This window comes from Triturus cristatus, chromosome 7 (genome assembly GCF_964204655.1).
Source record: "Triturus cristatus chromosome 7, aTriCri1.1, whole genome shotgun sequence".
NCBI classification, from domain to species: domain Eukaryota; kingdom Metazoa; phylum Chordata; class Amphibia; order Caudata; family Salamandridae; genus Triturus; species Triturus cristatus.
The window spans coordinates 957,053,584-957,077,763 of record NC_140590.1 but is presented as its reverse complement, the minus strand read 5'-3'; the positions used below and the strand labels follow the sequence as shown (position 1 = coordinate 957,077,763).

The window sequence follows — 24,180 nt, the reverse complement described above, 5'->3', positions numbered from 1 at the left end:
TGTTGCAGTGTTTTAGTGGCTACCCTAGGACAAATGTCATCCCACAGCAACGTCCTGAGTTCTTAATCTTCGTGAAGAGCTCCTCAAGGATTCAATAGTATGTGTTCTGCAGGGCATATAGGTATTTCAGGAGTGTTACCATCTTGAAAATGGCCGCCCTTCTTAGTATAGTTAGGGGCAATTTCCTCCAACGTTCCTCATTAGCATGGAATGCTGCTTGTATTTTGAGGAGGTTCTGCTCTAGAGTCCTCTCTTGATTCAGTGCCACGTATATTCCCAGATATTGGAATCCCTCAGGGTCAAAGCGCAATCTCCCAGGGAGTACCAAGGGGTTCAGACAGCCACCAGTAGGGAACAGAACCGATTGATCCCAATTTATGGTGTATTCTGAGTGGGCACTAGATCTGTCAAATGTACTAAATGTCACGCAAATCGACTCTCCTGGACGGGTGAGATATAAGAGGAGGTCATCTACGTATAACAAAATCTTTCCTCATAGATCAGGGACCTGGGGGCATGGAAGTCTGTGATAGCTCGAACTAAACACGCTAATGGCTTCAATACTAAACCAAACAGGAAAGGGAACAGAGGGCAACCCTGCCTAGTCCCCCTCCGTATAAGGAAGTCCACAGAGCGAGCCCCATTCACACGTACTGCGGCAAGAGGGCCATGACATAGGAATGTTACCCATTTCAGAAATTGAGGGTCTAAGCTAAAGTTCCACAGGGTCTGCATCATAAAAGGCCAATGAACTGCATTGAATGCCTTTTCTGCATCCAATGAAATGAAAACATAGGGGTCAGGTTGCTTCTGAGCCTCCACTAACTAGTTGGGGAGCCTGCGAAGGTTATACTTAGGTGATCATCTAGGTATGAAGCCAGATTGGTCTCTGTGTACAAGGAGGTTTATAATACCGGCAAGTCTCATGGCAGTACCGTAGCCAGGATCTTAGTTTTTATATTTAGCAACGAGATGGGGCAGTACGATCCACATTTAGAGGCGGTTTCGCCACTTTAGGTATAACCACTATTGTGACTTTGCACAAATCCAATGGAAGTATCCCATCATCTAGGGGCTCCTAAATACATATTAATGAGTTGAGGAGCTACTTCTGTTGCGCTGTTCTTAAAAACCTCTTCTGGGATACTATTTGGTCCTGGCGTTTTACCCGGGTTCAGCTTGTCTATGAGCTGCCTTAGTTTTATTTTTATTATTAAAAATACAGTACTACATTTATGTGAATGCAAACAAAAACAGGGGTACATTTATCAATACTGCCCCAATGTGCTGCTTGTAGTAAATGGTCACTGGAGGTTTTACGCATAAATTATACAAATGTCACCTAGATGCAGCTACGATAGAAATACCACACATAAGTACAGCAGTCTCCAGAAGTACGCTGCCCTAAGACTGCGATTAAATCAGCTGGAGGAGCAAGCAGGAAGTTCCATGAGCGCAAACTGTTAGCTTAGAAGCTCTTTATTTTAGCTGGGCCGACTGGTCTTGTGAGCACTGCCGACATCCAGACCAAGACCCCATGCAACAAAGCAGCACATGCCTAGCAGTTGGGGGCATTCAGTTGAGAAAGCCAGAACCCTGCAAAGAGATCTTCATCCGGCCCGTGGAGTCTGCCGATCCTGGAATGTGGGAGGACGTGGATAAAGTCTGGGAGGTGTGAGAGCTAGGGAGCAAAGGGCAGTTCCTGAGGCTATGACCAACTTCACTAGAGGAGTTGGGGTACAGCTGCTTTGGCCGGTTACTCAGCGATCCTATTGAACTCCTGGTCGCGATTCGTAGCAGAAAATGAATTGCTCTTTTTTAACTGTACTTTCCCGACAAAACATGGGCCCTTTGTCTCCAAAGCACAGCCAAACTTTTCATCACAGTGTTTTTGTTTGTTTAATGTGTCAGAGTGATGAGTTAACGGCTGCTGTTGATGGATGCACAAAATATTTGCAAAGTTTGACCCTTATAGTCTCTTAATGTTGTATTATAGGCTAGCGCCTTGAGACCCTCGCGGGTGAGTAGCGCGCTTTATAAACCCTTGATGGATTGTATTGCACATGCAAATAATGCCCTTTCTTTCTACAGTTTTGCACCCTCAAATGGTATGACACCCTACAGCTTTCAAACACTATATTCCTAAAGCCGTGCACGAAAATTGGCCTTGCTTGAAACTTTCGATTGCTCCTCTCTGACTTTCAAATTACCCTCTCCTTGCCTTCCATCCTCTGCACGCCTCTTCCATCTGAGTGTATCCTACTCTAAATTTCCTGCTATATGCCTTAATCTTACTTCTCATTACTGTACTTTTGCAAAATGCCCACACCTCTATTCACAGATCGCAACCTCTCATAGAAAACCATTTCCTAGCTTCCCCAACACTGTTGTTATATCCTCTTGGGTAACTGTCCATGCCATTAGTCATCTGCATGAACTCATAAAGTCCGCACTAAATAAAGTCCTCCTCTAACTCTATTGATTTAACCTACAACAAGAAACTGGGGTATATTCGTGGAATGGTTTCCATTAAAAGGGGTTAACCAGCAATAATTACTATGTTAAAGTCTAACTTTGGGTTCGGGAGTAGCGCCCTACACGCCATAAAGCGCCTCAACGCCTCATCAGGGGTAGTACGCGCTATATAGATACAAAACAATGCCCGTTGTGAACTGCATTGCTCCGTGTTCCCTGAAGGGCACCTAAAGAGAAAAGGCTGCTCTTTCAATACTCTTTCAATTCTGTCACGCCGTGCTAGCGTTCACAAACCTCTCCGAAACTTACCATTGTAGAAGCGCCCCTTGCACAGCTTCCAACCACACGAGCTATCTGCAAACCAGGACACGCCAGCACCGCCTTCGCTGCTCTGCTTGTAAACACAGCCCACGGCATGACTCCAAGTACAACGTGTAGAAGACGCTGTCATCAACATAAACGACAGACTAAACCAACTAGGAGGCGAGTGTTTCTGTGGCTCACAAAGCCCTTTTGGAGGCACCTTTACAAGCGATATATATATATATACCGTGGTATACCTGAAGTGAAATATCGATAGTACTTTAGCAGATATATCCAAAGTCAACTTTACTAAGCTCGACTTCTTGAAATCATATGTATTAGTTCAATATTTATAGAAGATATTTGTTGCTGTTATAATATATATGTGATTAGAGCGGCATTTTGTAAAATAAAAATGTAAAACTAAGTGTTTTACAATCGTATTTTTAAATATTTTCTCAAACTGAATTCTTTTATATAGATTTTAATTGTTTGACACAATCGCTGACAGTGAAAATATACCTATTTAAATATGGCCGTCACAGTTTGGAAAAGTTAGGAAGCGTTGCTTTCACGTGTGAAGGATCAACACTAAACAAGCCTTTGCAATACAATAGAGTTTAAGCTATTGGCATTGTAAATGACAATGCCTTTTATTTATGTGTTATTTTTAAAACAGATAAATTATCGGCATTGTCATTTACAATGCCAATAGCTCAAACTCTCGCAAATGCGAGACCTATTGCAGCATTACAAATGTGTGCTTTAAATATTAAGACTACTAAGTCTTTTGACCAATGAACAGCCACAGTTTACAGTGGACCATGACACGAGCCAATGAAAAATGTGGGCGGAGAGTTCAAAATTTGCGAACATACGTGACAAGAATTTTCAATTCTATTAAGGACACGGAGGCGAGGATTATGCTTCTCATTTCTTTACTAAGAAATTGCTCAGCAGCCAATCATATTACAATAAAATAAAACCAAGACTACAATACCCATGAACCCACTGGGTATGACGTAATAACCATAAAGTGTCTTCCTATAAAAGGTCCCCAAGAGAATACCACATCCTCTTTCTTTGGTAGTTAGAACAGGTAGTAGAAGAAAAATAGTCCAACATCTGGGAAGAGCTTGGAAGAAACTACGTAGCTCGATCACTGCAACAAGAGACCAACAGGTCGGAACAGCTGACTTGATGCTTGAGTCGAAATCCCAAAACCGGAACCAGCAGGTATCCAAAAGATAGTCCAAGAAAAGTAGAAGAGCGCAACTCACTTCGGATCAGAACCTGAAAAAAGATATAAAGTCGTAATATACCATCCCTATATGATGGAAAAAAGGTATAGATACTAAGGTGGAGGGAAGAAAAAAACAAGGAATTCATCCAAATTACATCATAAAAATACACAAGAAATATAGAGTGGAAAAATAACCATATGCAAAGATATGTATGAACATACATGACAGAAAAAATGGGTGGGATAATCCTCGCCTCCGTGTCCTTAATAGAATTGAAAATTCTTGTCACGTATGTTCGCAAATTTTGAATTCTATGTCAGGACCGGAGGCTCCGATTATGCTTTTTCAAAGCTGCGCCACCACAACAGAAGCAATATCCAAAATAGGTTTATAATAAAAAGTTTTAAACATAGAATCAGTTGACCAATCAGCAGCTTTCATAATATCTATTAAAGTCACTCCCATAGAAAACGCCTTGGAAGCCATTGCTCCACGAGTTGAATGCGCACCAAAAGCTGTCATATCAATACCTGCTTCACCCATGAGCCATCTGACCCATCTTGCTAAAGTAGCCGGGGTCACAGGGCGAAAAGGTTTTTGCAACGCAATCAATAATTGACAATGCATATTCTTTCGAAATTGAGCAGTACTTACCTCATAATCCTTAATACATTGCACTACACAAAGTTTTGGATTATTGGGAAAACTCGGGTAAGTAACCGAGGTAGTATTACACTTAGTACGTCTGGAAATAAAAAAAGTAACTCCTTCAGGTGAAAAGGTACGACCTGCAGGATTTAGCGCGCGAACATCAGAAACGCGTTTGCAAGAGACCAGACATAACAACATAGTCAATTTTGCAGATAACTGCTTGCGGGATAAGGAATTGTTGGAGGGCCAAGCCTCGAAGAAACGTAAGACAATAGAAGCATCCCATAGAGCAACATATTTCGGACAAGGTGGTTTAACCAACCTGATACCCCTGAGCAATTTAGAAACCAAAGGATGTTCACCAGCAGGTTTACCATTAATAGGAATATGTCCTGCAGAGATGGCAGAGCGGAAATTATTGACAGTCCGATATGCAAGCCCGGAGGAGGCAATAGATGCTAAAAAATTTACAATCAAAGAGACATCTGCTGAAGAGGGATCCACTTCCCGTTGAGCGCACCAATCACACCAACGTTTCCATGCTGCGGCATAACGTTTGTGTGTGTTGGGAGACCAAGCTTCATTGATAAATCTGGAAGCGTCTCGCGAAAGGCCAGGGATTTGCCAGCGATCCCCGAAACCCGCCATGCCACCAGAAGGAGTTGACCCGACTCTATTAGAGGATGAGGATTGTTGAGAGGGTCCAATAACAGATTCCACAGCTGGGGAAGAAGGAGTGGAACTGCACAAGACATCTGCAGAAGAACTGGGAACCAAGCCTGAGCCCTCCAGAGAGGGGTGATCAGAATCAACTCCGACTGATAAAATTTCATGCGTGCCAGAACCCTGGATATCATGACAAACGGGGGAAAGGCATAACACAGAAGAGACGGCCATGTCTGTAGAAATGCATCCGTGGCCAGAGCCTCCGGATCCGGACGCCAACTGAAAAACCGAGGAAGTTGAGTGTTGAGTCGAGAGGCAAAAAGATCGATCTGGCAGGGACCTCACATTCGAGACAGGTATCTGAACACCCAAGGGTGAAGCCTCCAATCGCTGAAATCCCGAAGATGACGAGAATTCCAGTCCGCCACCAGATTGCTGTGACCCGGAAGGTACTCTGCAATCACCGTGATGTTTCTCTGAAGACAGAAGTGCCAAAAATCCTTGGCGATCTCTGCCAGAATCTTGGAACGAGTCCCCCCTAACTTGTTGACATATCGAACCGCTGAAACATTGTCCATGCGGAGGAGAATGCAACAGTTCGTCATGCGTGGAGACAGACAACGGATCGCAAAAGACCCCGCCAGAAGCTCCAGACAATTGATTTGGAGAGATAATTCCTCCGAAGACCACCGGCCTCCCGTGGACATTGGACCGCAATGGGCTCCCCATCCCCACCGACTGGCGTTGGATTCTATCACCACCTCCGGGGACACTCTGAATAGGGCTCGGCCATTCCAGGACTCCATGTGTTCCAACCACCACAACATCTCCCACCTCGCTTCCTCTGAAAGAGGAATCTGATCCGAATACCGGAGGCTTTTCTGGAGATGACGGATTTTGAGTCGCTGAAGCGCCCGATAATGGAGAGGACCCGGGAAGATGGCCTGAATTGATGAAGCTAACAGACGGACAATCCGAGCTATAGATCTCAACGACACAAGCTGTTTGTGTAAAATCAATCTCAACTCCTGTTTGATCGTTCTGATCTTCTGAAGGGGCAAGAGAAGTTGGCAAGAGAGGGAATTGATCAGAAAACCCAGAAATTCCATCGACTGCGAGGGACGGAAAATAGACTTCTGAGGATTCACTAGAAATCTGAGTGACTGTAAGAGATCTATTGACCACTCCAAATGGAGCATTAACAGACGGGGACAGTGAGCCATGATGAGAATGTCGTCCAGATAGATTATCAGACGAACACCCCGAGCTCGCAGTGACTCCACCACAGGCCTCAGAAGCTTCGTGAAGCACCAAGGTGCTGACGAGAGGCCGAACGGGAGAACCTTGAACTCGAACCAGACACCCTGCCATTAGAATTGGAGAAACCGGCGATGAGGACCATAAATGGGAATCGACAAATACGCATCCTTCAAATCGAGACGGATCATCCAGTCCCCTTCCTGAAGAAGATCCCTCAAAAGATGGATGCCCTCCATCTTGAAGTGGCGATAGACAACCCAGCCGTTGAACTACTTTAAGTTGAGAACTAACCTGGAACCGCCTCCTTTTTTCTGAACTAGAAAGACGTTGCTGGAAAAACCCTGAGGATGATGGGAAGTCCGGACAATAGCACCTTTCCTCAGGAGGGAGTCTATTTCCGCGGAAATAATCGCCTGATCGTGAAGGGAAAAAACTAGGGGAGAAGGAGGGGAGGGTTGACGTGGGCAACTGAAAAACTCTATTCTGAAACCCTTGACAGTCTCTAACACCCAAGCATCGCTGGAGATCAAATGCCAATTGGGAAGAAAAAACTGAATCCTGCCCCCCAACACAACTTCTGTAGCCGAGATCAAGCTCACCTGAAGCGGAGGAATCGTGATATCCTCCTTGATTACCGCCATAGCGTCCTTTCCGGAATTGGTGTCGACCTTTACGGGATGGGTAGAAGGAAGGCTTGTTGGTGGTGCAGTTGGGATCTTGACCTCCTCCACGGTGGGACTGATAACCACGCTGCGTGGATTGGTTAAAACTGCGGCCGAACGATCGTCCCCTATATCGTCCGGCCCGTCCAAAAACCGGGCGAAAAGCCCGTCTAATAGAAGCTTGAGCCTTATCAAGTCCACTGAAAGGGGCCACAAATTTTATTAGTTCCTTAAGGTAAGGATGCCCGAACAATAAACCCTGCGCCAAAGGACCAGACTCAGAAGTGGAGAGTTCTGCCAACTTTGGGTCCAACTTCAACAATATAGAACCTCTACGCTCACAGGACATGGCACAATTGGCGTTTCCTAATTGGCAAATAGCCCTCTGAGCCCTACCAATCAGGTCATCTGGGTCAATGGCGGAGGAAGACTCCTTGGCCCGAAAGCCTAAGTCCAATATTTTTGTGAGAGGTCCCAGTAAATCCAGTAACTTGTCTTGACAAGAGCGCCATGCTCTATCAATACCTCTTTTTGGGTCCTTGGCATATTTTTTAAGATAGGTCACCATAGTGGGATCCAACTCAGGAGTGTCCGCCAATTTGTCTGCCAAATCAGGCCGTGGACATTCAGATCGGAGACGGGTACGCACATCCTTGTCAAAAGGTTGACGAATGTGTGTCTGGACGTACTCCGCCACCTCCTGAGACGGGAGCCAAGAAGAAGAATTAGGATGCATAATGTCGGAAGGTTCAAAGGTAAAAAGTTGGGGATGCGACAGCGCATCAACAAAATGCTCCTTCCGAGCCCTCTTAGAAGGAGGAGGAGAAGCAACCTCATGGTCAGAGGAGGAAGAAGGAGAGGTACCATCATCGTCTGTCTGGCGAGCCGGAGGGGACGAAGGCTCCCTAGAAGGCTGATCATAAGAATGCTCAGAAGAGAGGGCCTTAGCAAGCTTCACAAAATCAGATTTATGCAGATTAGCCATTTTGGAAGATTTTGAAGACCTGGAGGACTGTGAAGATTTTGAAGATTTTGAAGAATTAGGCAGCCAACCCTGCTGCACCGCATATTTGGACAAATGACGCTTTAAGAGTGTAATAGCGCGAACCAGCGCTTTATTTACTGACTTTTGAACACCCACATCAAGAGCCTCTACCAAATCCTGTTCCATAGAGCCAGAGGCTCCCTCATCATCATAATAATAATATTCATCTTCCTCATAATATTCAGCCATGGCAGTACCTGGCGCTAATAAAGCCCACAAGAGGAAGTAGTAATCACAGGAAAATCAATATGCCAAAGCACAATAAGGGGGGAGCAGCAGAACCCCGTAGGCAAGACCAAACAACAGGTGAAATAACCTGAAATATTTAAGTGTGGAGGGAGGGCTTGCCAATAAATATAAGCCACTCTAGGCAGCGCCTATGCAGTATTATCCAGCCCCAACTGTGTCAGAAATACAACAGGACGTCAGTAGGGGCAAGAAAACAGGCTGTGGGCAAACGAGCAAAAGAAGCGCTGCTCTCGCGCTAATTTTTGAGGAGAAACGTTGTTGGTAAACAAACAAAACAGCCGCCGCGCATGCGCGGTAACGGCCGCCTGAATTCAGCAAAAGAAAGGACTACGCGACCACGCACGTAGCCTTTCAGCCCCTTTTTCTCCCACTCCACTTAAGAAATGAAGGCGCGGGCGCACCGCGCCCGAACCGGGGAGGCGGACACACGCTCCCTGCAACGCTGAAGCGAAGTATTAAAAGCAAATGCGCACACGCGACCACAATGAGCAAAGTGGAATGTGCACACCGCAAGTAAAGCAAAACACAACGCTAGGCTCAATAACAGTAACGCCGCGCTGCAGTAATGGAATACAGATAAAGTAACAGTAGAATAAAAATAAGAGTGCCCTTAACTGGCTGCGGAGCAGCAAAGAAAGAGGATGTGGTATTCTCTTGGGGACTTTTTATAGGAAATTATTACGTCATACACAGTGGGTTCATTGGTATTGTAGTCTTGGTTTTACTTTATTGTAATATGATTGGCTGCTGAGCAATTTCTTAGTAAAGAAATGAGAAGCATAATCGGAGCCTCCGGTCCTGACATAGAATTGGTGGAGCTTCAAGTCCCTACCTCAGCATGCCTCGCAGAGCAACGCATGCGCTGCGCAGGCTCGACCTAAAAAAAGAGTGTGACAGGCGCAGAGAGCTAATGATGAACTACTGTTATTTAAGCAGCGTCTTTGGGCACTGCATTTCCAATTTCACCACAATTAGGCTCTAAGGTACCAGTATGGTTGTTTTGTAGTATTAACTAGGGGAAATGTGAAAGAGTTCCACATAAATCCGGAGTGTTTGCGTGCATGTTCCATGCATACCAATAGACCAGGGAAGATTTGCGATTTTTGAAGTCCAAATTGGCATTTACTGTCTCCCTCCTGAAATTGTCTCTGCTTCAATATTAACCAATGGGGATAATCCACTCTCCCAATTTTTTTTCAAAATCTTCCGCTTACCTGTTCTAAAATGTCGGCATGAACGATGCTCTACTGGTTTGAACGTTTCAAATTATTAAATCAATAGTAAGCAGAGGTCAAAGTAGGCTGGAATTTCTGGGAACTGATCTGCCACGCCTTAGTGTGAAATTCATTTTCATAAAAACATACATTTTGAACATAGGTTTGATTTTAGTTAGCATAACCAGGAAGCACTAGGCCACATTATCGAAAAAAGCATATTTAAATGTTTTGCATAAGTATTGTTTTTCATTTGATTTTCAGAACATTATCAAAGTTCAGCTGCAGCCAGAGTGCACCTGCAATTTCATTTTGTTCTAGTTTCCTTGGCTGAAGGGAGGTGTTTTGAAATATTACTACAAGGTTATGTGCTGAAATCTTTGCTGCTATGTTGACATTATAGATGTGCAGAGCAATCCATTGGATCAAGTTTAATTTCTTGTGTATTTCTTCTGTGCAACAAAATCATGAGAGATAATAGCCAAAGAAAGTCAGGTGCAAGTAGGCTTAATTTGGGGTGGATTGGAAGCTAATATATTTTTGGGTTTACTACGCAAGTAACATTGTAGTACTGCCTTTCTATGCAATGTCATGCCATGAAACTGTGTGCTTTTATTGTCAACACATTCTTTATTTGTACAAAAATGTTCTTATTCTCTTGTAAAACATTCCTGAACTTCTGTTGGCCTGAGTTATTGGCCACCAACAGAGGAAAAGCTTCATTGGGGCTGTTTGAAAGCTTTCAAGGCCATGCAGCATATATATCTATATATGTATGCCTATCTATCTATCTATCCATCTATCTATCTATCTATCTATCTATCTATCTATCTATCTATCTATCTATCTATCTATCTATCTATCTATCTATCTATCTATCTATCTATCTATCTATCCATCTGTGTGTGTGTATATCTGTATGTATATATATATATATATATATATATATATATATATATATATATATATATATATATATATGTATATATCCAAAATATCTCTCCAATAGCACGGTATTTAGAGCAGCTGTACTAATAAACACACATTCACATACCTAGTATTAAGGTGCAAAGGTCAAATTCAAGTGTATTACCACGCTACAGCAAAAGTGACATGAGAAAACACTTTTTATTTTCTCATGCATAGCATGTAACAGTTACTTTACACTCAAGCAACTCTCTTAACAGTAACCATATATTCTAAGTGTGATTTTACATTACTGAACAAACTTAATACCTTGAATCCTTGTTTTGGTAAGTTTTGGCTAAACACATTTGTTAAAACAAATACACATGAACAAATGGCATGACATGATCCATATCTGCAGAAGCGCAGGGTAAAATGTGCTATTTATTAACCTTGTTGAGGAAATAGAGGGGTATCATGACCTACTTGAGACTTTGCGACTCGTAAGCCTTTCCCACACTCAACAATGGTAATATGGGAACTGGACATAACAAACTGAATCAATCGCAGAAGAATATTAGTCTGAGTTGATCTACCATGATCTGAGAAAGCATTACGTGACCAGACAAAAAGAAACAACATTATTATGGTATTTATGCTGGGAAGGGAGGAGTGTGCAGATATGCAAATACACATCCCTCTGCACTTGCATAGCCACATAACACACAATAATTTGTTTTCAGCTATGTGCTATTTCCTGATTGTTTTCTAAATTCTGTGAAGTTAACAGGATGCAGCACTCAAAACAGTTTTTCTCAGTACTTGTTTTGGTGATCTCTGGGCACTTGGCTGCTGAATAACTAGAGTGCTTGATGCTGACTCTGTGTTAAGTTCCTAATTTAGAAAATGTGTTTTATAATAATAACAGCATAACAGGAGGGCAAAATAAAGCATTTCGCTGCAAATTAATGTAAAACTAGTAGGGCTGGACAGGCCAGTAGTACAAATTCTGACAATGTTTTTTAAAAAGCCCTGGATTACATCAAGTGAACAAGCAGATGGAAGTTTGAGAGTGGACGGGGGGGGGGGGGGGTTGACAGACGCACACAAGGACAGTCTGACACACACATTAATTAGTACCGATAAACACAAGCACAAGGGCAGACAGGATGACCAACTCACAGGAACGCACATACAGGCACACACAGAAGGACAGACCAACACAGATCCAGAGACAAAAAACACACACAGATATCCAAACAGATACATTCACTGACACATTGACACAAGGACAGACACACACACACACTAATGCAGCAATGAAATAAATAAGCACCGTATGTCATTAGATCTATTTGTGTATCCTGTGGACCACAGACAGTGTAGTGGGTTAATGCGCTGACTACAGATATTTGTGTGTAATATGCTGGTCACAGGGTTCAGTTGTAGTGAGACTGATTAATCCACGTACTTTAGAGATCTTTGTGTAATTTGTATGTCATCGCAGGTTACGATTCCAGTAACACAGCGCTATCCCAGCAATCTACCAAAAGCGTCGAAAGCTTTGTGACCAGTGATAATAAAGGGCATGCTTCTCAAGTTTAGATGCTGGTAATCATTGGTTTATAAATAAATCATTAAAAAAAACTTCTTAAGTCATTCATTCATTTCATTTAAAAATCTTTATTCGGCTGCAAACAGCCATAAAAGCACACATAGCAACAAAGACATTTCAATACAAATTAATAAAATCATTGATTCGATTATAATAAAAGGGTTAAGCTCCTAAAACAAAATCAACTACTAGGCCCAAAGGAGGCTGGATCAGCAATTTGGGATACATCCAATCCGCAACGTCGGCTAGGTGATGCAGCCAAATTACCTTAAAAAAGCATTGATTCCCTCCCGCGGGCAGACAGCGGCATGAAGAAAAAGCTCCACACACACTAGTTGTTTAAGAAAATAATAAGCTCTCCCACACTGTCTAAAATTTCTTGCTAAAATTTCTTGCTTTCAGCAAGTTTACTAAAAACTTTTGGGTAAAAAGTTTATAAAAACCATAGAAGAATAAAAAACGCATATTGATTGTTTTGAGGCTCCGTTACACTGGCATGTTCTCAGTTCGAGGTTATGTTGGTATCCAGCTGGGAAACATAGTAAAAACGTAAGTGTATTTGCCCTAAAGCAAAAGAGCAAAGAGCGCTCCCAATTATTTCTCGACTCCTGTATATAACTAGTCGAGAACTGGGCTTCGATGTTAAGGCTCAGATAAGTTACGACCGTTGGCTTCAGAGATTCAGCCTTAATCCTAGCTTCCTCGAATATGGCCATCAATTAGGATAGTACCCACTTTTTATCCAGGGTAGAAGAGCATGTGGTGGGATCCGTGAAGACGTGACCAATACCGATTCCCTCCAATGTTTTTTGACATAAGCCATCCAGGGTATTGTTAGCCACTTATTGTGAGCTTCTTAAGTCAATTAAGTGTGAAAGTGGCCCTAAAATGTCATATACTGTTACCTTAAAGGCCAACAGAATTTGTATAAAATATTTTGCTTTATTTTAGCCACACCACTGCACAACCTACTTCAATCCCCGAACCAAGCCCCTGGTGCCCTTCTCATTGAAGATTACAGTTCATATACGTTTTCTTTAACACCTGACCGTTCTAGAAAGTAACCTTAACATTGGAGTACATTTCAAAGGACCAGTGGCGTAACGAAACTTAAGGGGGCCCCTCTGCAAGGTACGTGGAGGGCCCCCTCCGGACACAACCAGGAGCTCCGCCCCAGCGCAGTCCTGGAGGGGGCCGCCTGGAGCTCGGGCTCCCCCTTCACCACGGGGGCTGGAGAGGCTATTGTTACACCACTATTACCTATAGAAACATACCTTCACTATATTTTTGTTTTCGATATTCTGTCTAAATATCTCATTTCTGTTACTCCAACTTTTCTGATTCTTCAGCAAAGCTAGAAGCGTATTACATTTTGGAAATTTAAAAATGCAAACTTTCTATATCTCAATTTCCATTTAAGGAGCAGTACAGGCTTGGATATTATGCCTGCAACCATTGGTCTCACATCAGTCTCACTATGTCAAACCACATAGGTTGACAAAGAGTCCAAGATGATTTGTCTCGACTGTTCACTACAAAACACACACCAGACAAGACCAGTGACAAAAATCTTTGAGATATGGGATGCGAGAGAAAGCAATCTATGGTGCCCCGTGCAATAGGGGCTGAGGATCTAGATAAAGATCTACATCTTAGAGATAATAATATGTCATAGGTTGAATGGCTGTCCTTTGGAGAGTGTAACCCCGTGGGCCCTCTGTGTGGCTTACTCTGATGCCCCAATGGTCCCCTGACCCTTGACCGCCCCATATGAACTCCCAGCCACAATCACTGTACAGCCAAACCTGACATCGAACCTGTTTAAAAAATTTTTGATAACAAGAATGTGCTGGTTTTCGAATAACTCATCAGAAGCTCAACTTACCCCGCCGGCTACGATTCACAATTTAGTATTCATTCACGGGATTAACACGTCTAACATGACCGCGCAGCTGTGCAACAGGCTACACCTCGTTCACAGCATCTTTAGGGTTAAGATACATCCAAGCCTGGGTAGAAAGCTGAATAATGAGGTGGCAGAATTTATTTGACGATGTATAAAGCAATAAAGGTGAAATCTGGAACCAGTCTTTTCCTTGAATGTGGCCAAGAATAAACTTTCACCATTTTAAAAATGTATGCTTTGAGTAAAACATGGAAAACCTATTATTTTCAGATTTACCTATGCATAGCGTAATGTTGTTACTGGAGATGCGAGTAACAATTTGTTTTCACTATTCAAAGTTGCGGTGTTATTTCTTTACTTTTTATGCAGTGATAAATATTTACTTTGTGGTAAAGCAGTTAAATGTGTTCTGGGAATGGCCAGTTTACTCTGATCCAATCTAGATGATCAAGCGTATTGTAGCCTATGAACCTCCAAAGGTTGATGGGTGGCAAGCCTAAGGCTCTGTTTTTAACCCAGATTTGAGATCAAACCCAGTCACCTATTCTGCGGAAAAGTCTTAAAAGCTAAGTTAGCCAAGTTGACCTGTGGCTAATAGCTGAACTTTGTGCTAGTGAGTGGAAAATACTGGATAGTTGTGTTTAGCAGTCAACTGGACTCCTACTATCGTTTAAATTTGTTAAATTTTGTAACACATTTTATTTCTTTATTTATAATTAATACAACATGGCCGGTGAGACCCGTGAACATAAAGAATACATCTGTATAGAACAGCGTATTAAGAATTGGAAACCTAGCTCACATATCCTTTAATTTTTTTATATTTACTTGTAGCTTGACATTTTCAGTGCTCCGAAGAGTGCGTAAAATTACATAGAGTGCTCTATTAAACTTCTAATATATATCTATAAATATGCGGGATTAAATGGAAACCTTTCCGCCAAACGAATTTTCACACATAGAACGGTGGAGCACAGAAAGCAGAGGAGAGATGACCAGTCTGAATGGCATGTAATCATACAGGTACTGCAAACGTTAACCATGTGAAACTAGATACCTTTTGTACTGAACAGGAATAGATTATGTTGTTGAAGCATGCGTAGGCAGCAGATTGCATTAAATAAAATAATTATAGCAGGGAGATATTGATTAAAGGTCTGGAAAGGTGTCATTAAGCAGACATCCAGCTCTCCGGCCAGAGTACTCTGCTGAGGGGCCTCCCTGGAGCTTGAGGGCCCCCTGCACCGCGGGGACTGTCGGGGCTGTGTTACGACCCCGGAAAGGACGTTCATTATGTTGTCAGTCTGTTACCAACGTGCCTAGTTCATACTGATTATTCATTGTTAAATATACACAGTTCTACATGTACTCAGCACTGTAAAGTGAAGTACACCCAGACTCACTCAAGATGGAAACAGGAATTATATAGACACATGCAATGCAGTCCATCTGTCCCAAACGGTTAAAAAATGCATTGGGTGAAGAGAAGTCTGGAGTGTGCCGATTTCACTCTGGTGCCCCAATGCAGTCTCTCAGGACTTATTTTTGTCCCGATGTTTTGCATATAGCAGGGCCAGCAGGGTGAGATGGCATGACTTCCAGCCACTGCATATTCTTGCTCCACCAGACTCCATGCAAGAAACTCTGAGCCGTCCTCCAGCTTCACAAAAGGCTGCCATTAGTTACCATAAAGCTAAGGGGTGGGTTCAAGTTGACTCACCCTGGATCACAGGCAATTCAGCGCAACATTTCTCCTGTTCCTACCCATAGCCCACCCAAGCCTGTTATTGCTCAAAAGTAGTACTAGGTTGGTTTTGTATATATGTGTCTTTTGGAAAGAGCACTGCGGTCTTGAAGAATAGATAGGTGGGGATTAGCAGCATCGCAGTTTAAGTGCAGGCTCCTCCAACCTCTATTACTTCCAGACATATATTTTGATCTCTAGCTTTGAGAATCAGAGATGTTTTAACGCATGGCAAAAGTGGGCTCTGGCCTAGTGCCCCAGCCTTGCAGGGGCCCCCCTGATAGATCTGGCTCTGTTCTCCACACAGTCCTGCTCGGATGACCTTGAATTATTTTTAAACATACATTGTTTTAAATACCATTTTCCTCTAATTTATGTTTAATAAGGGTAATCTGTGGGAGTATATTACAGACATATTGCAGAGAAATATTGTGTTTGTTTTTCAACACCATGCAACATCCATTAAAAAGTTTACTTTAGATCAAAACAGGGCCTAACATCTAATTATTTTTTATTTTGTGGGCTTACACAGAATAATGATGTTAGCAAACAGATTAGTCCTTTAAAGTGAGGGGCATGTGTGTTTTTTCTCGGTTCGGTTTCATCTAATGAACTGGCTCCACAGGATGTTATCATTCAGGCGCCACTACATGTGTTTTGAGTTTAAAGTGTCGTGCCTTCCAAATCCGAGGGATGTATGACGTTACAACGCACACTGTTACAACGCATGCACTTACAACGCATTTTTTACAACGCATAATCCATTACAACGCATGACATTACAACGCATGACACTACAACGCATTTTTAAAAAATACCTTTACAACGCACTACCATTACAACGCATACTACCTTTACAACGCATACCATTACAACGCATAATATTAAATTACATTTAAGGTAAGTATTAGATAGTATAGGGGTAAAAATTACTATTCTAACTCCAGGGGGTGCAACAGTAGGGTAAGTGTTGGATAGTGTAGGGGTAAAAATTACTATTCTAACTCCAGGGGGTGCAACAGTAGGGTAAGTGTTGGATAGTGTAGGGGTAAAAATTACTATTCTAACTCCAGGGGGTGCAACAGTAGGGTAAGTGTTGGATAGTGTAGGGGTAAAAATTACTATTCTAACTCCAGGGGGTGCATCAGTAGGGTAAGTGTTGGATAGTATAGGGGTAAAAATTACTATTCTAACTCCAGGGGGTGCATCAGTAGGGTAAGTGTTGGATAGTATAGGGGTAAAAATTACTATTCTAACTCCAGGGGGTGCATCAGTAGGGTAAGTGTTGGATAGTATAGGGGTAAAAATTACTATTCTAACTCCAGGGGGTGCATCAGTAGGGTAAGTGTTGGATAGTATAGGGGTAAAAATTACTATTCTAACTCCAGGGGGTGCATCAGTAGGGTAAGTGTTGGATAGTATAGGGGTAAAAATTACTATTCTAACTCCAGGGGGTGCATCAGTAGGGTAAGTGTTGGATAGTATAGGGGTAAAAATTACTATTCTAACTCCAGGGGGTGCATCAGTAGGGTAAGTGTTGGATAGTATAGGGGTAAAAATTACTATTCTAACTCCAGGGGGTGCATCAGTAGGGTAAGTGTTGGATAGTATAGGGGTAAAAATTACTATTCTAACTCCAGGAGGTGCATCAGTAGTGTAAGTGTTGGATAGTATAGGGGTAAAAATTACTATTCTAACTCCAGGGGGTGCATCAGTAGGGTAAGTGTTGGATAGTATAGTGTAATATTATGCGTTGTAATGGTATGCGTTGTAATGGTAGTATGCGTTGTAATGGAATGCGTTGTAAAGGTAGTTTTTAAAAATGCGTTGTAGTGTCATGCGTTGTAATATCATGCGTTGTAATGGATTATGCGTTGTAAAAAATGCGTTGTAATGGTAGTGCGTTGTAAAAGTTGCGTTGTAAAGGTTGTTCCCCAAATCCGAGTCCTCAGGGCTGTGTCGATGCTCTATGGGGGCCCACCTCTGAATCGACCCAAGTCTGGCACATGTAGAATACACAGACTCTTGGGGCAATTGAGCGGGGGAAGGAAAGGATGGGGACTGCAGGGAGGGAGACCTGTAAAGAAAAGAAAAGACAGCCTGGAACACAGTCACAGAAACCTCCAATGTGGCAATGTATGAGAGTCACCTGTAGCAATCAAACCCAAGAGGCCAGGGTTCTCTACAAGATTTTTTCTTGTTCGTTCCTGAGGAAAATGAATACAAATAAAGAAAACAACACTTCTGCACAATAGTGGAGCACGCTTAAATGCAGGTATATGGCCCCACCTGGAGCTTTGCTAAATGAGGGAACTCAGAGGTCGTCGTCCCTGACCACAAGAGTTGTGTGATTAACAACCACATTCTCACTCTCTCTATAAACTAAACTATAAGGATGAAGTCGACGGAAAGTATACTTAATCAAGGTGGTGTGTTTCTTCCTCCACTCGTAAGTCTACTCACACACCCACACTGACTGCGTTGAGCGGTCGCTCAGGTATGTACCGCACTTCCCAAAGTTCGAAAGGCAAAGCACACTGCACGCTCACCAACGACTTGTTTATACGAATTTGCCTGTCTTTCCAGTAAGCAAAAGGCACTGCTTACTGCACGCTCACCACTCAAGGCGTTATTTCCATATGAAGATAACTCGCGGGCACCACTCCCTCCCTGCAATAAAGGAACTCGAGTTGGCCTTTGTCCAACAGGGAGAAGGTAACCCACGCGCCACTACGGGCGACGAATCCCCTCTGCACGTAACGGCTGGATAGCCCGTTACAGCCAACAGAGGAGAACTTGGAACTAGGAATGTCCGATACCGGACCAAAGATGACTCGCGGGCACCACACCCTCCCTGCAATAAAGGACCTTGAATTGGCCTTTTTCCAACAGGGAGAAGGTAACCCACGCGCCTCTACGGGCGACGAATCCCCTCTGCACGTAACGGCTGGATAGCCCGTTACAGCCAACAGAGGAGAACTTGGAACTAAGAATGTCCGATACTGAACCAAAGATTTAGGAAACGGCGGTTCCGAGAGAACCACTCTCCAGAACCCTCTTACCGCTACCACGTAGACGAAGACCTCCTTCCTGGCACTGGAACAGTCACGGAGAGGAATAATCGGCAACGCCGCCCGGGACTCAGCCTCCTTGTATCCCGTTTCCGGGTCTCGGCTCCGCCCCTACGCGCGCACGTCGCGTTCCTCGGGGCAGTCTGGGGAATGTAGTTCCTGGCCGGATATACGCGATCACAGCTAGCGTAACACCCGGCCAGGGAATCGTGACAGGACATCCCCCTTCCCTGAAAACGCTAGCTGTCACGAGGGGCATTCGGATGAAGTTTATAAAACTGGGCCATCAACTTAGGCGCATGCACCGCATCCTTGGGTTCCCAGGAGTTCTCTTCCGGGCCATACCCTTTCCATGCGATAAGGTACCACAGTTTGCCACGTACCCTCTTAGCGTCTCGTATCCCCTGAACTACATATTCAGGCTCCCCCTGCACCAATACTGGACCTGGCCTTTTCTGTATCTTTCCCTGCACCGGTTTCAGGAGGGAAACGTGGAACACAGGATGGATGCGCATATGCGAGGGAAGTCTGAGTTTGATTGCCACAGGGTTTATGTGTGTCACAACTTGATACGGACCTATGTATTTAGGATGGAATATGCTATGTCTCTTGAATCGTATATGTTTTGTGGCCAGCCATACCCACTCCCCCTTCTTATACTGGCAATTGGCTCTTCTGTGTTTATCCGCTTGTTTTTTATACTGCTCTTTAGCTTGGATTAAATTGTTTCGTGTTTGTATGAGCGTTTTCCGCATATGGATCAACTTCTCTTGAACAGTGGGAAAGCGGACTTGTGTACTAGGAAGGATCAAAGGAGAAAAGCGGGGGTGAAACCCATAAGTGCTGTAGAAAGGAGAGTGTTTTGTGGATGAATGTAGTGCACTATTGTAGGCGTTACAACAAACAAATGATGGACGGAATGCTGACAATGCAGACATTCTCCCCCAGTCAAGAGATCTGGGTTAAATCCATCGTTCTTTTGCCCACTACGCCACCCCAGTTCAGACATGGCCATATGCAAATCAGTCTTGACCCTGTGCCTCATGGGAACAGTCCAGCCCGAACTGCCAAGCCATGTCTTCCCTGGACCGGAATCAAGCATCCTAGGACCGGTTTCTGGCTATCAGCCGTCATCAGCCAGGATAGCTTGACTCCAGTGGCGTAGTGCACTATTGTAGGCTATCTCTGCAAACCATAGCCAATCGACCCACTCATCTGTGTTTTCTGTGACATAACATCGGAGGTATTGTTTGAGTGTCTGATTCAGACGTTCGGTTTGGCCGTCCGTCTGAGGATGGAAGCTGGTGGACAGGGACGAGGAGATTTTGAGCTCATGACACCACGTTTTCCAGGACCCCGCGGTAAATTGAGCCCCTCTGTCTGATACAATGTCTGTGGGCAGGCAGTGAAGACGTACTATGTTGATTAACAACAGCTTGGCCAATTGGCTTGCAGTGGGTGCTTGTCTGCAGGCAATGAAGTGACCCATCTTTGTTAAAAAATCAATCACTACAATTATGGTTGTGTTGCCTTGATCAGCTGGCAAACCTACCACGAAATCCACCGAAATTCTTTCCCATGGGATCTTTGGAGTGGGCATGATTTGTAGCTGTCCTTGCATTTTCTGATGATCTACCTTCATCTGTGCACATTTTGAGCATTCCTGCACCCAAGTTAGAATGTCGGAGCGCACCGTTGGCCACCAGAACTGTCTTAGTATTCTCTCTAGGGTTTTCATACCTCCCAGATGCCCTGCCCAGGGGAGATCGTGACACCATGAAAATGCGATCTTGCGTAATCTTGGAGTAGGAAGCAGTACTTGTCGTTTTTTTACCGGGAGCCCTTGCCTCATTCGCCATTCGGGATGACTCTTGATCCAGGTTTTCCATTTGAAGGAACAAATGCCTCGACGTACTTCCTGCAGGAACTCGTCAGTGCGGACTGCACACAAAACCCTACTGGGTTCAATTATGGAGTGTTCATTGGGACTCGTATTTGGAATCACAAGCTCTTGTCTCGTCAGTGCATCTGCTTTCTTGTTCTGGATCCCTGGTCGAAAGGTGACCACGAAATGATATTCTGCGAAAAACAGCATCCACCGGAGTTGTCGAGGGGTTAGATGTCTAGCTGCTCGCATAAATTGCAGATTTCGGTGGTCGGTGTATACCGTTACTTGATGACTCGCCCCCATCAGCCAATGTCTCCATTCAAGAAACGCATCTTTGATCGCCAAGAGTTCTTTCTCTGCGATGGTATAATTCCGCTCTGCGGAATTGAACTTTCGTGACATGAACGCGACAGGATGGAGACAACCTGTCTCTTCGTGTCTTTGTGACAAGACCGCTCCCAATGCCACGTCCGAAGCGTCGGCCTCCACTACAAATGGCAAAGACGGGTTGGCATGTCGAAGGACTGGAGCCGTGGTGAATGCGGTCTTGAGGCCATCAAATGCCTCCTGGGTGTCTGCAGTCCACACGAATGGTACTTGTTTTCTGGTCAACCGAGTCAAGGGGGTTACCAAATCCGAAAACCGATGAATAAATCGACGGTAGAAATTGGCGAATCCTAAGAGACTCTGGATTTCTTTCACTGAGCTGGGACGAGGCCAGTCCAAGATGGCCTTCACCTTTCTTTCCGCCATGATTTGTCCCGAGGGGGTGAGCATAACCCCTAGGAACTCCACAGTGGTGACATGGAACTCACATTTCGTGATTTTGCAATACAGGGAATGCTCTCGAAGGGACTGTAATATCAAGCGCACATGAGCAGCGTGTTCTTCTTTGTTGTTGGAATAAATCAAAATGTCGTAAATATAAACGATGACAAACCGATCCAGATACTCCCGCAAGACTTTGTTTAAAAAAAACTGGAACGCAGCGGGAGCATTACATAGCCCGAAGGGCATTACCAGGTATTCGTAAAGCCCATAACGCGTTTTAAACGCTGTCTTCCATTCGTCCCCTTTCTTTATTCGAACCAGGTGGTATGCTCCCCGAAGATCCAATTTGGTGTATATCTCTGCCGTTCGTACTTGCTCCAGAAGCACGGGTATCAGGGGGAGCGGATACTGGTTTTTTACCGTGATGTCATTCAGCGCCCTGTAATCGATGCAACAGCGTAAATCTCCGTTAGCCTTCGAAATGAAAAACAGTGGGGACGCAGCAGGCGAACGAGACGGTCGGATGAATCCCAGTGCTAGATATTTGTCCAGGTATGTACGGAGATAAGTCGTTTCTGGCATCGTAAGGGCATAAACTCTCCCGCAAGGGACGACCGAACCTGGTATCAGGTCTATCCGACAATCATATTCCCTGTGGGGTGGTACCTCTTCTGCCTTGGTATCGCTGAATACGTCCATAAAGTCTTCGTAGCAGGTCGGCAGTTCCACCTCCTTTTCGGCCGCTGTTGTGACGTGTTGAATAGTGGAGAGAATTTGAGCTGGCTGCGGACCATGGGTAAGACAATGGGTTTGACAGTACTCGGAGTTAAAGGTCAGAGTCTTGGTGGCCCATTGGATATTTGGATCATGTCGTTGTAGCCATGGGAGGCCTGATATGATCCCATAGTGTGGTGCTTGGATTATTCCAAATGACACCGTTTCTCGGTGTTGACCGTCGGATACTAATCCACAATCCGGGGTGTTATGGGTGATGGGGCCTGAGTCCAGTTCTTTCCCATCCACCGCATACACTCTTTCTGGTCTTGGCTTGGGTACCAAATAAATTCCTAGTCTAGTGGCCTCTCCTTTATCCATAAAACAACCTGTGGCTCCTGAGTCGATCATGACCATTACCGGAGTGATGGTTTGATTTATTTCCAGAGTCATTGCGATAAAGAAGGGGTCTGTCTTGGTAAAAACAAAGGTATCCATAGAAGGGATAGACTGACCGCTTGAGACCCTCCCTTCTTGAGCGCTCAAGCTTTGGAGTTTCCCTCCTATTTTTCAGTGGATATGGCTACCACTTGTCCTTGTCTGAGTCTACTGAGCTTGGGTTTAACCGGACATTCCCTCAAAAAATGACCCTTCTTCCCACAGTACAGACATAATCCTTGTTTCCTTCGATAGTCTGTCTCGCTGACGGTTAGCGAAGCTCTTACTGTCCCTATTTCCATCGGTTCCGACGATGAGGTCGGTTTTTCCATAGGGTGTACTCGCTCCCCATTGGTAGGATGACGATCTTTTTTCTTATGATCTCCTCTGCATTCTCGCAGTCTATGATCCAACCTCAGGGTGAGGTTTATGAGTGCGGAACAGGTTCGGGGTTGAGGATCTATTTGCGCCAACACATCTTTTAGGTCGTCCGAGAGGCCTTGATAAAATATCGCCGACTGTTTTGCTTCTGGCCAGTCTGTTTCGGCGACTAACCGTCGAAAGCTATTCAAATAACTGATCAGGTCGGAAGACCCCTGTCGTAGTCCCAACGGATCTCTATCCGCCGAGAACGTCTCGGCTCTTCTATCAAATGTCTTTTCGAAATTCTCGCGGAACTCATCCCAATCATACAACGTCGGGTCATCTCTTCTTACTATGGGGACCGCCCACTGGGCTGCTTCTCCCCCTAGGTACGAAATTAGAAATGCCACCCGAGCTTGGTTGGTAAGAAACATCTTCGGTTTGCAAGAGAAATGTAGAAGCACCTGAGTGAGGAATACTTGAACTTTCTTTATATCCCCATAAAACCTCTCAGGGGGTGCTAAAGGAATTTGTGCCGGCATTTCTACTACCACCGACTGTGGGTGCGAGGTACCACTCACATCAAAGGGGTTCTTTTGCATTTTGTCTATTCTGGTGTGGAGCGCTGCAGTTTCCTGACGTGAGGTGACTAATTCTGCTTGAACCTGTGCCAAAGCGGCCACTACGTCTTCTAACGTGGCCATCCCTACATTCAACACAACCGGGAGGAAACTAATTCGTGGGCCGATTATTCTGTCGTGCCTTCCAAATCCGAGTCCTCAGGGCTGTGTCGATGCTCTATGGGGGCCCACCTCTGAATCGACCCAAGTCTGGCACATGTAGAATACACAGACTCTTGGGGCAATTGAGCGGGGGAAGGAAAGGATGGGGACTGCAGGGAGGGAGACCTGTAAAGAAAAGAAAAGACAGCCTGGAACACAGTCACAGAAACCTCCTATGTGGCAATGTATGAGAGTCACCTGTAGCAATCAAAC

General features: G+C 44.3%; 1 protein-coding gene across 1 annotated transcript in view; it reads right to left on the bottom strand.

The window, feature by feature from the left end:
* PCBD2 (pterin-4 alpha-carbinolamine dehydratase 2) overlaps positions 1 to 2,958 on the bottom strand; it is a 490,447-nt gene extending 487,489 nt beyond the window's left edge. The window contains exon 1 of the mRNA XM_085617991.1: positions 2,785 to 2,958. Within this exon, the coding sequence (XP_085474117.1) occupies positions 2,785 to 2,892 (108 nt within the window). The 5' untranslated portion in view covers positions 2,893 to 2,958. The remainder of the gene's footprint in view (positions 1 to 2,784) is intronic.
* Positions 2,959 to 24,180: the final 21,222 nt, after the last annotated feature.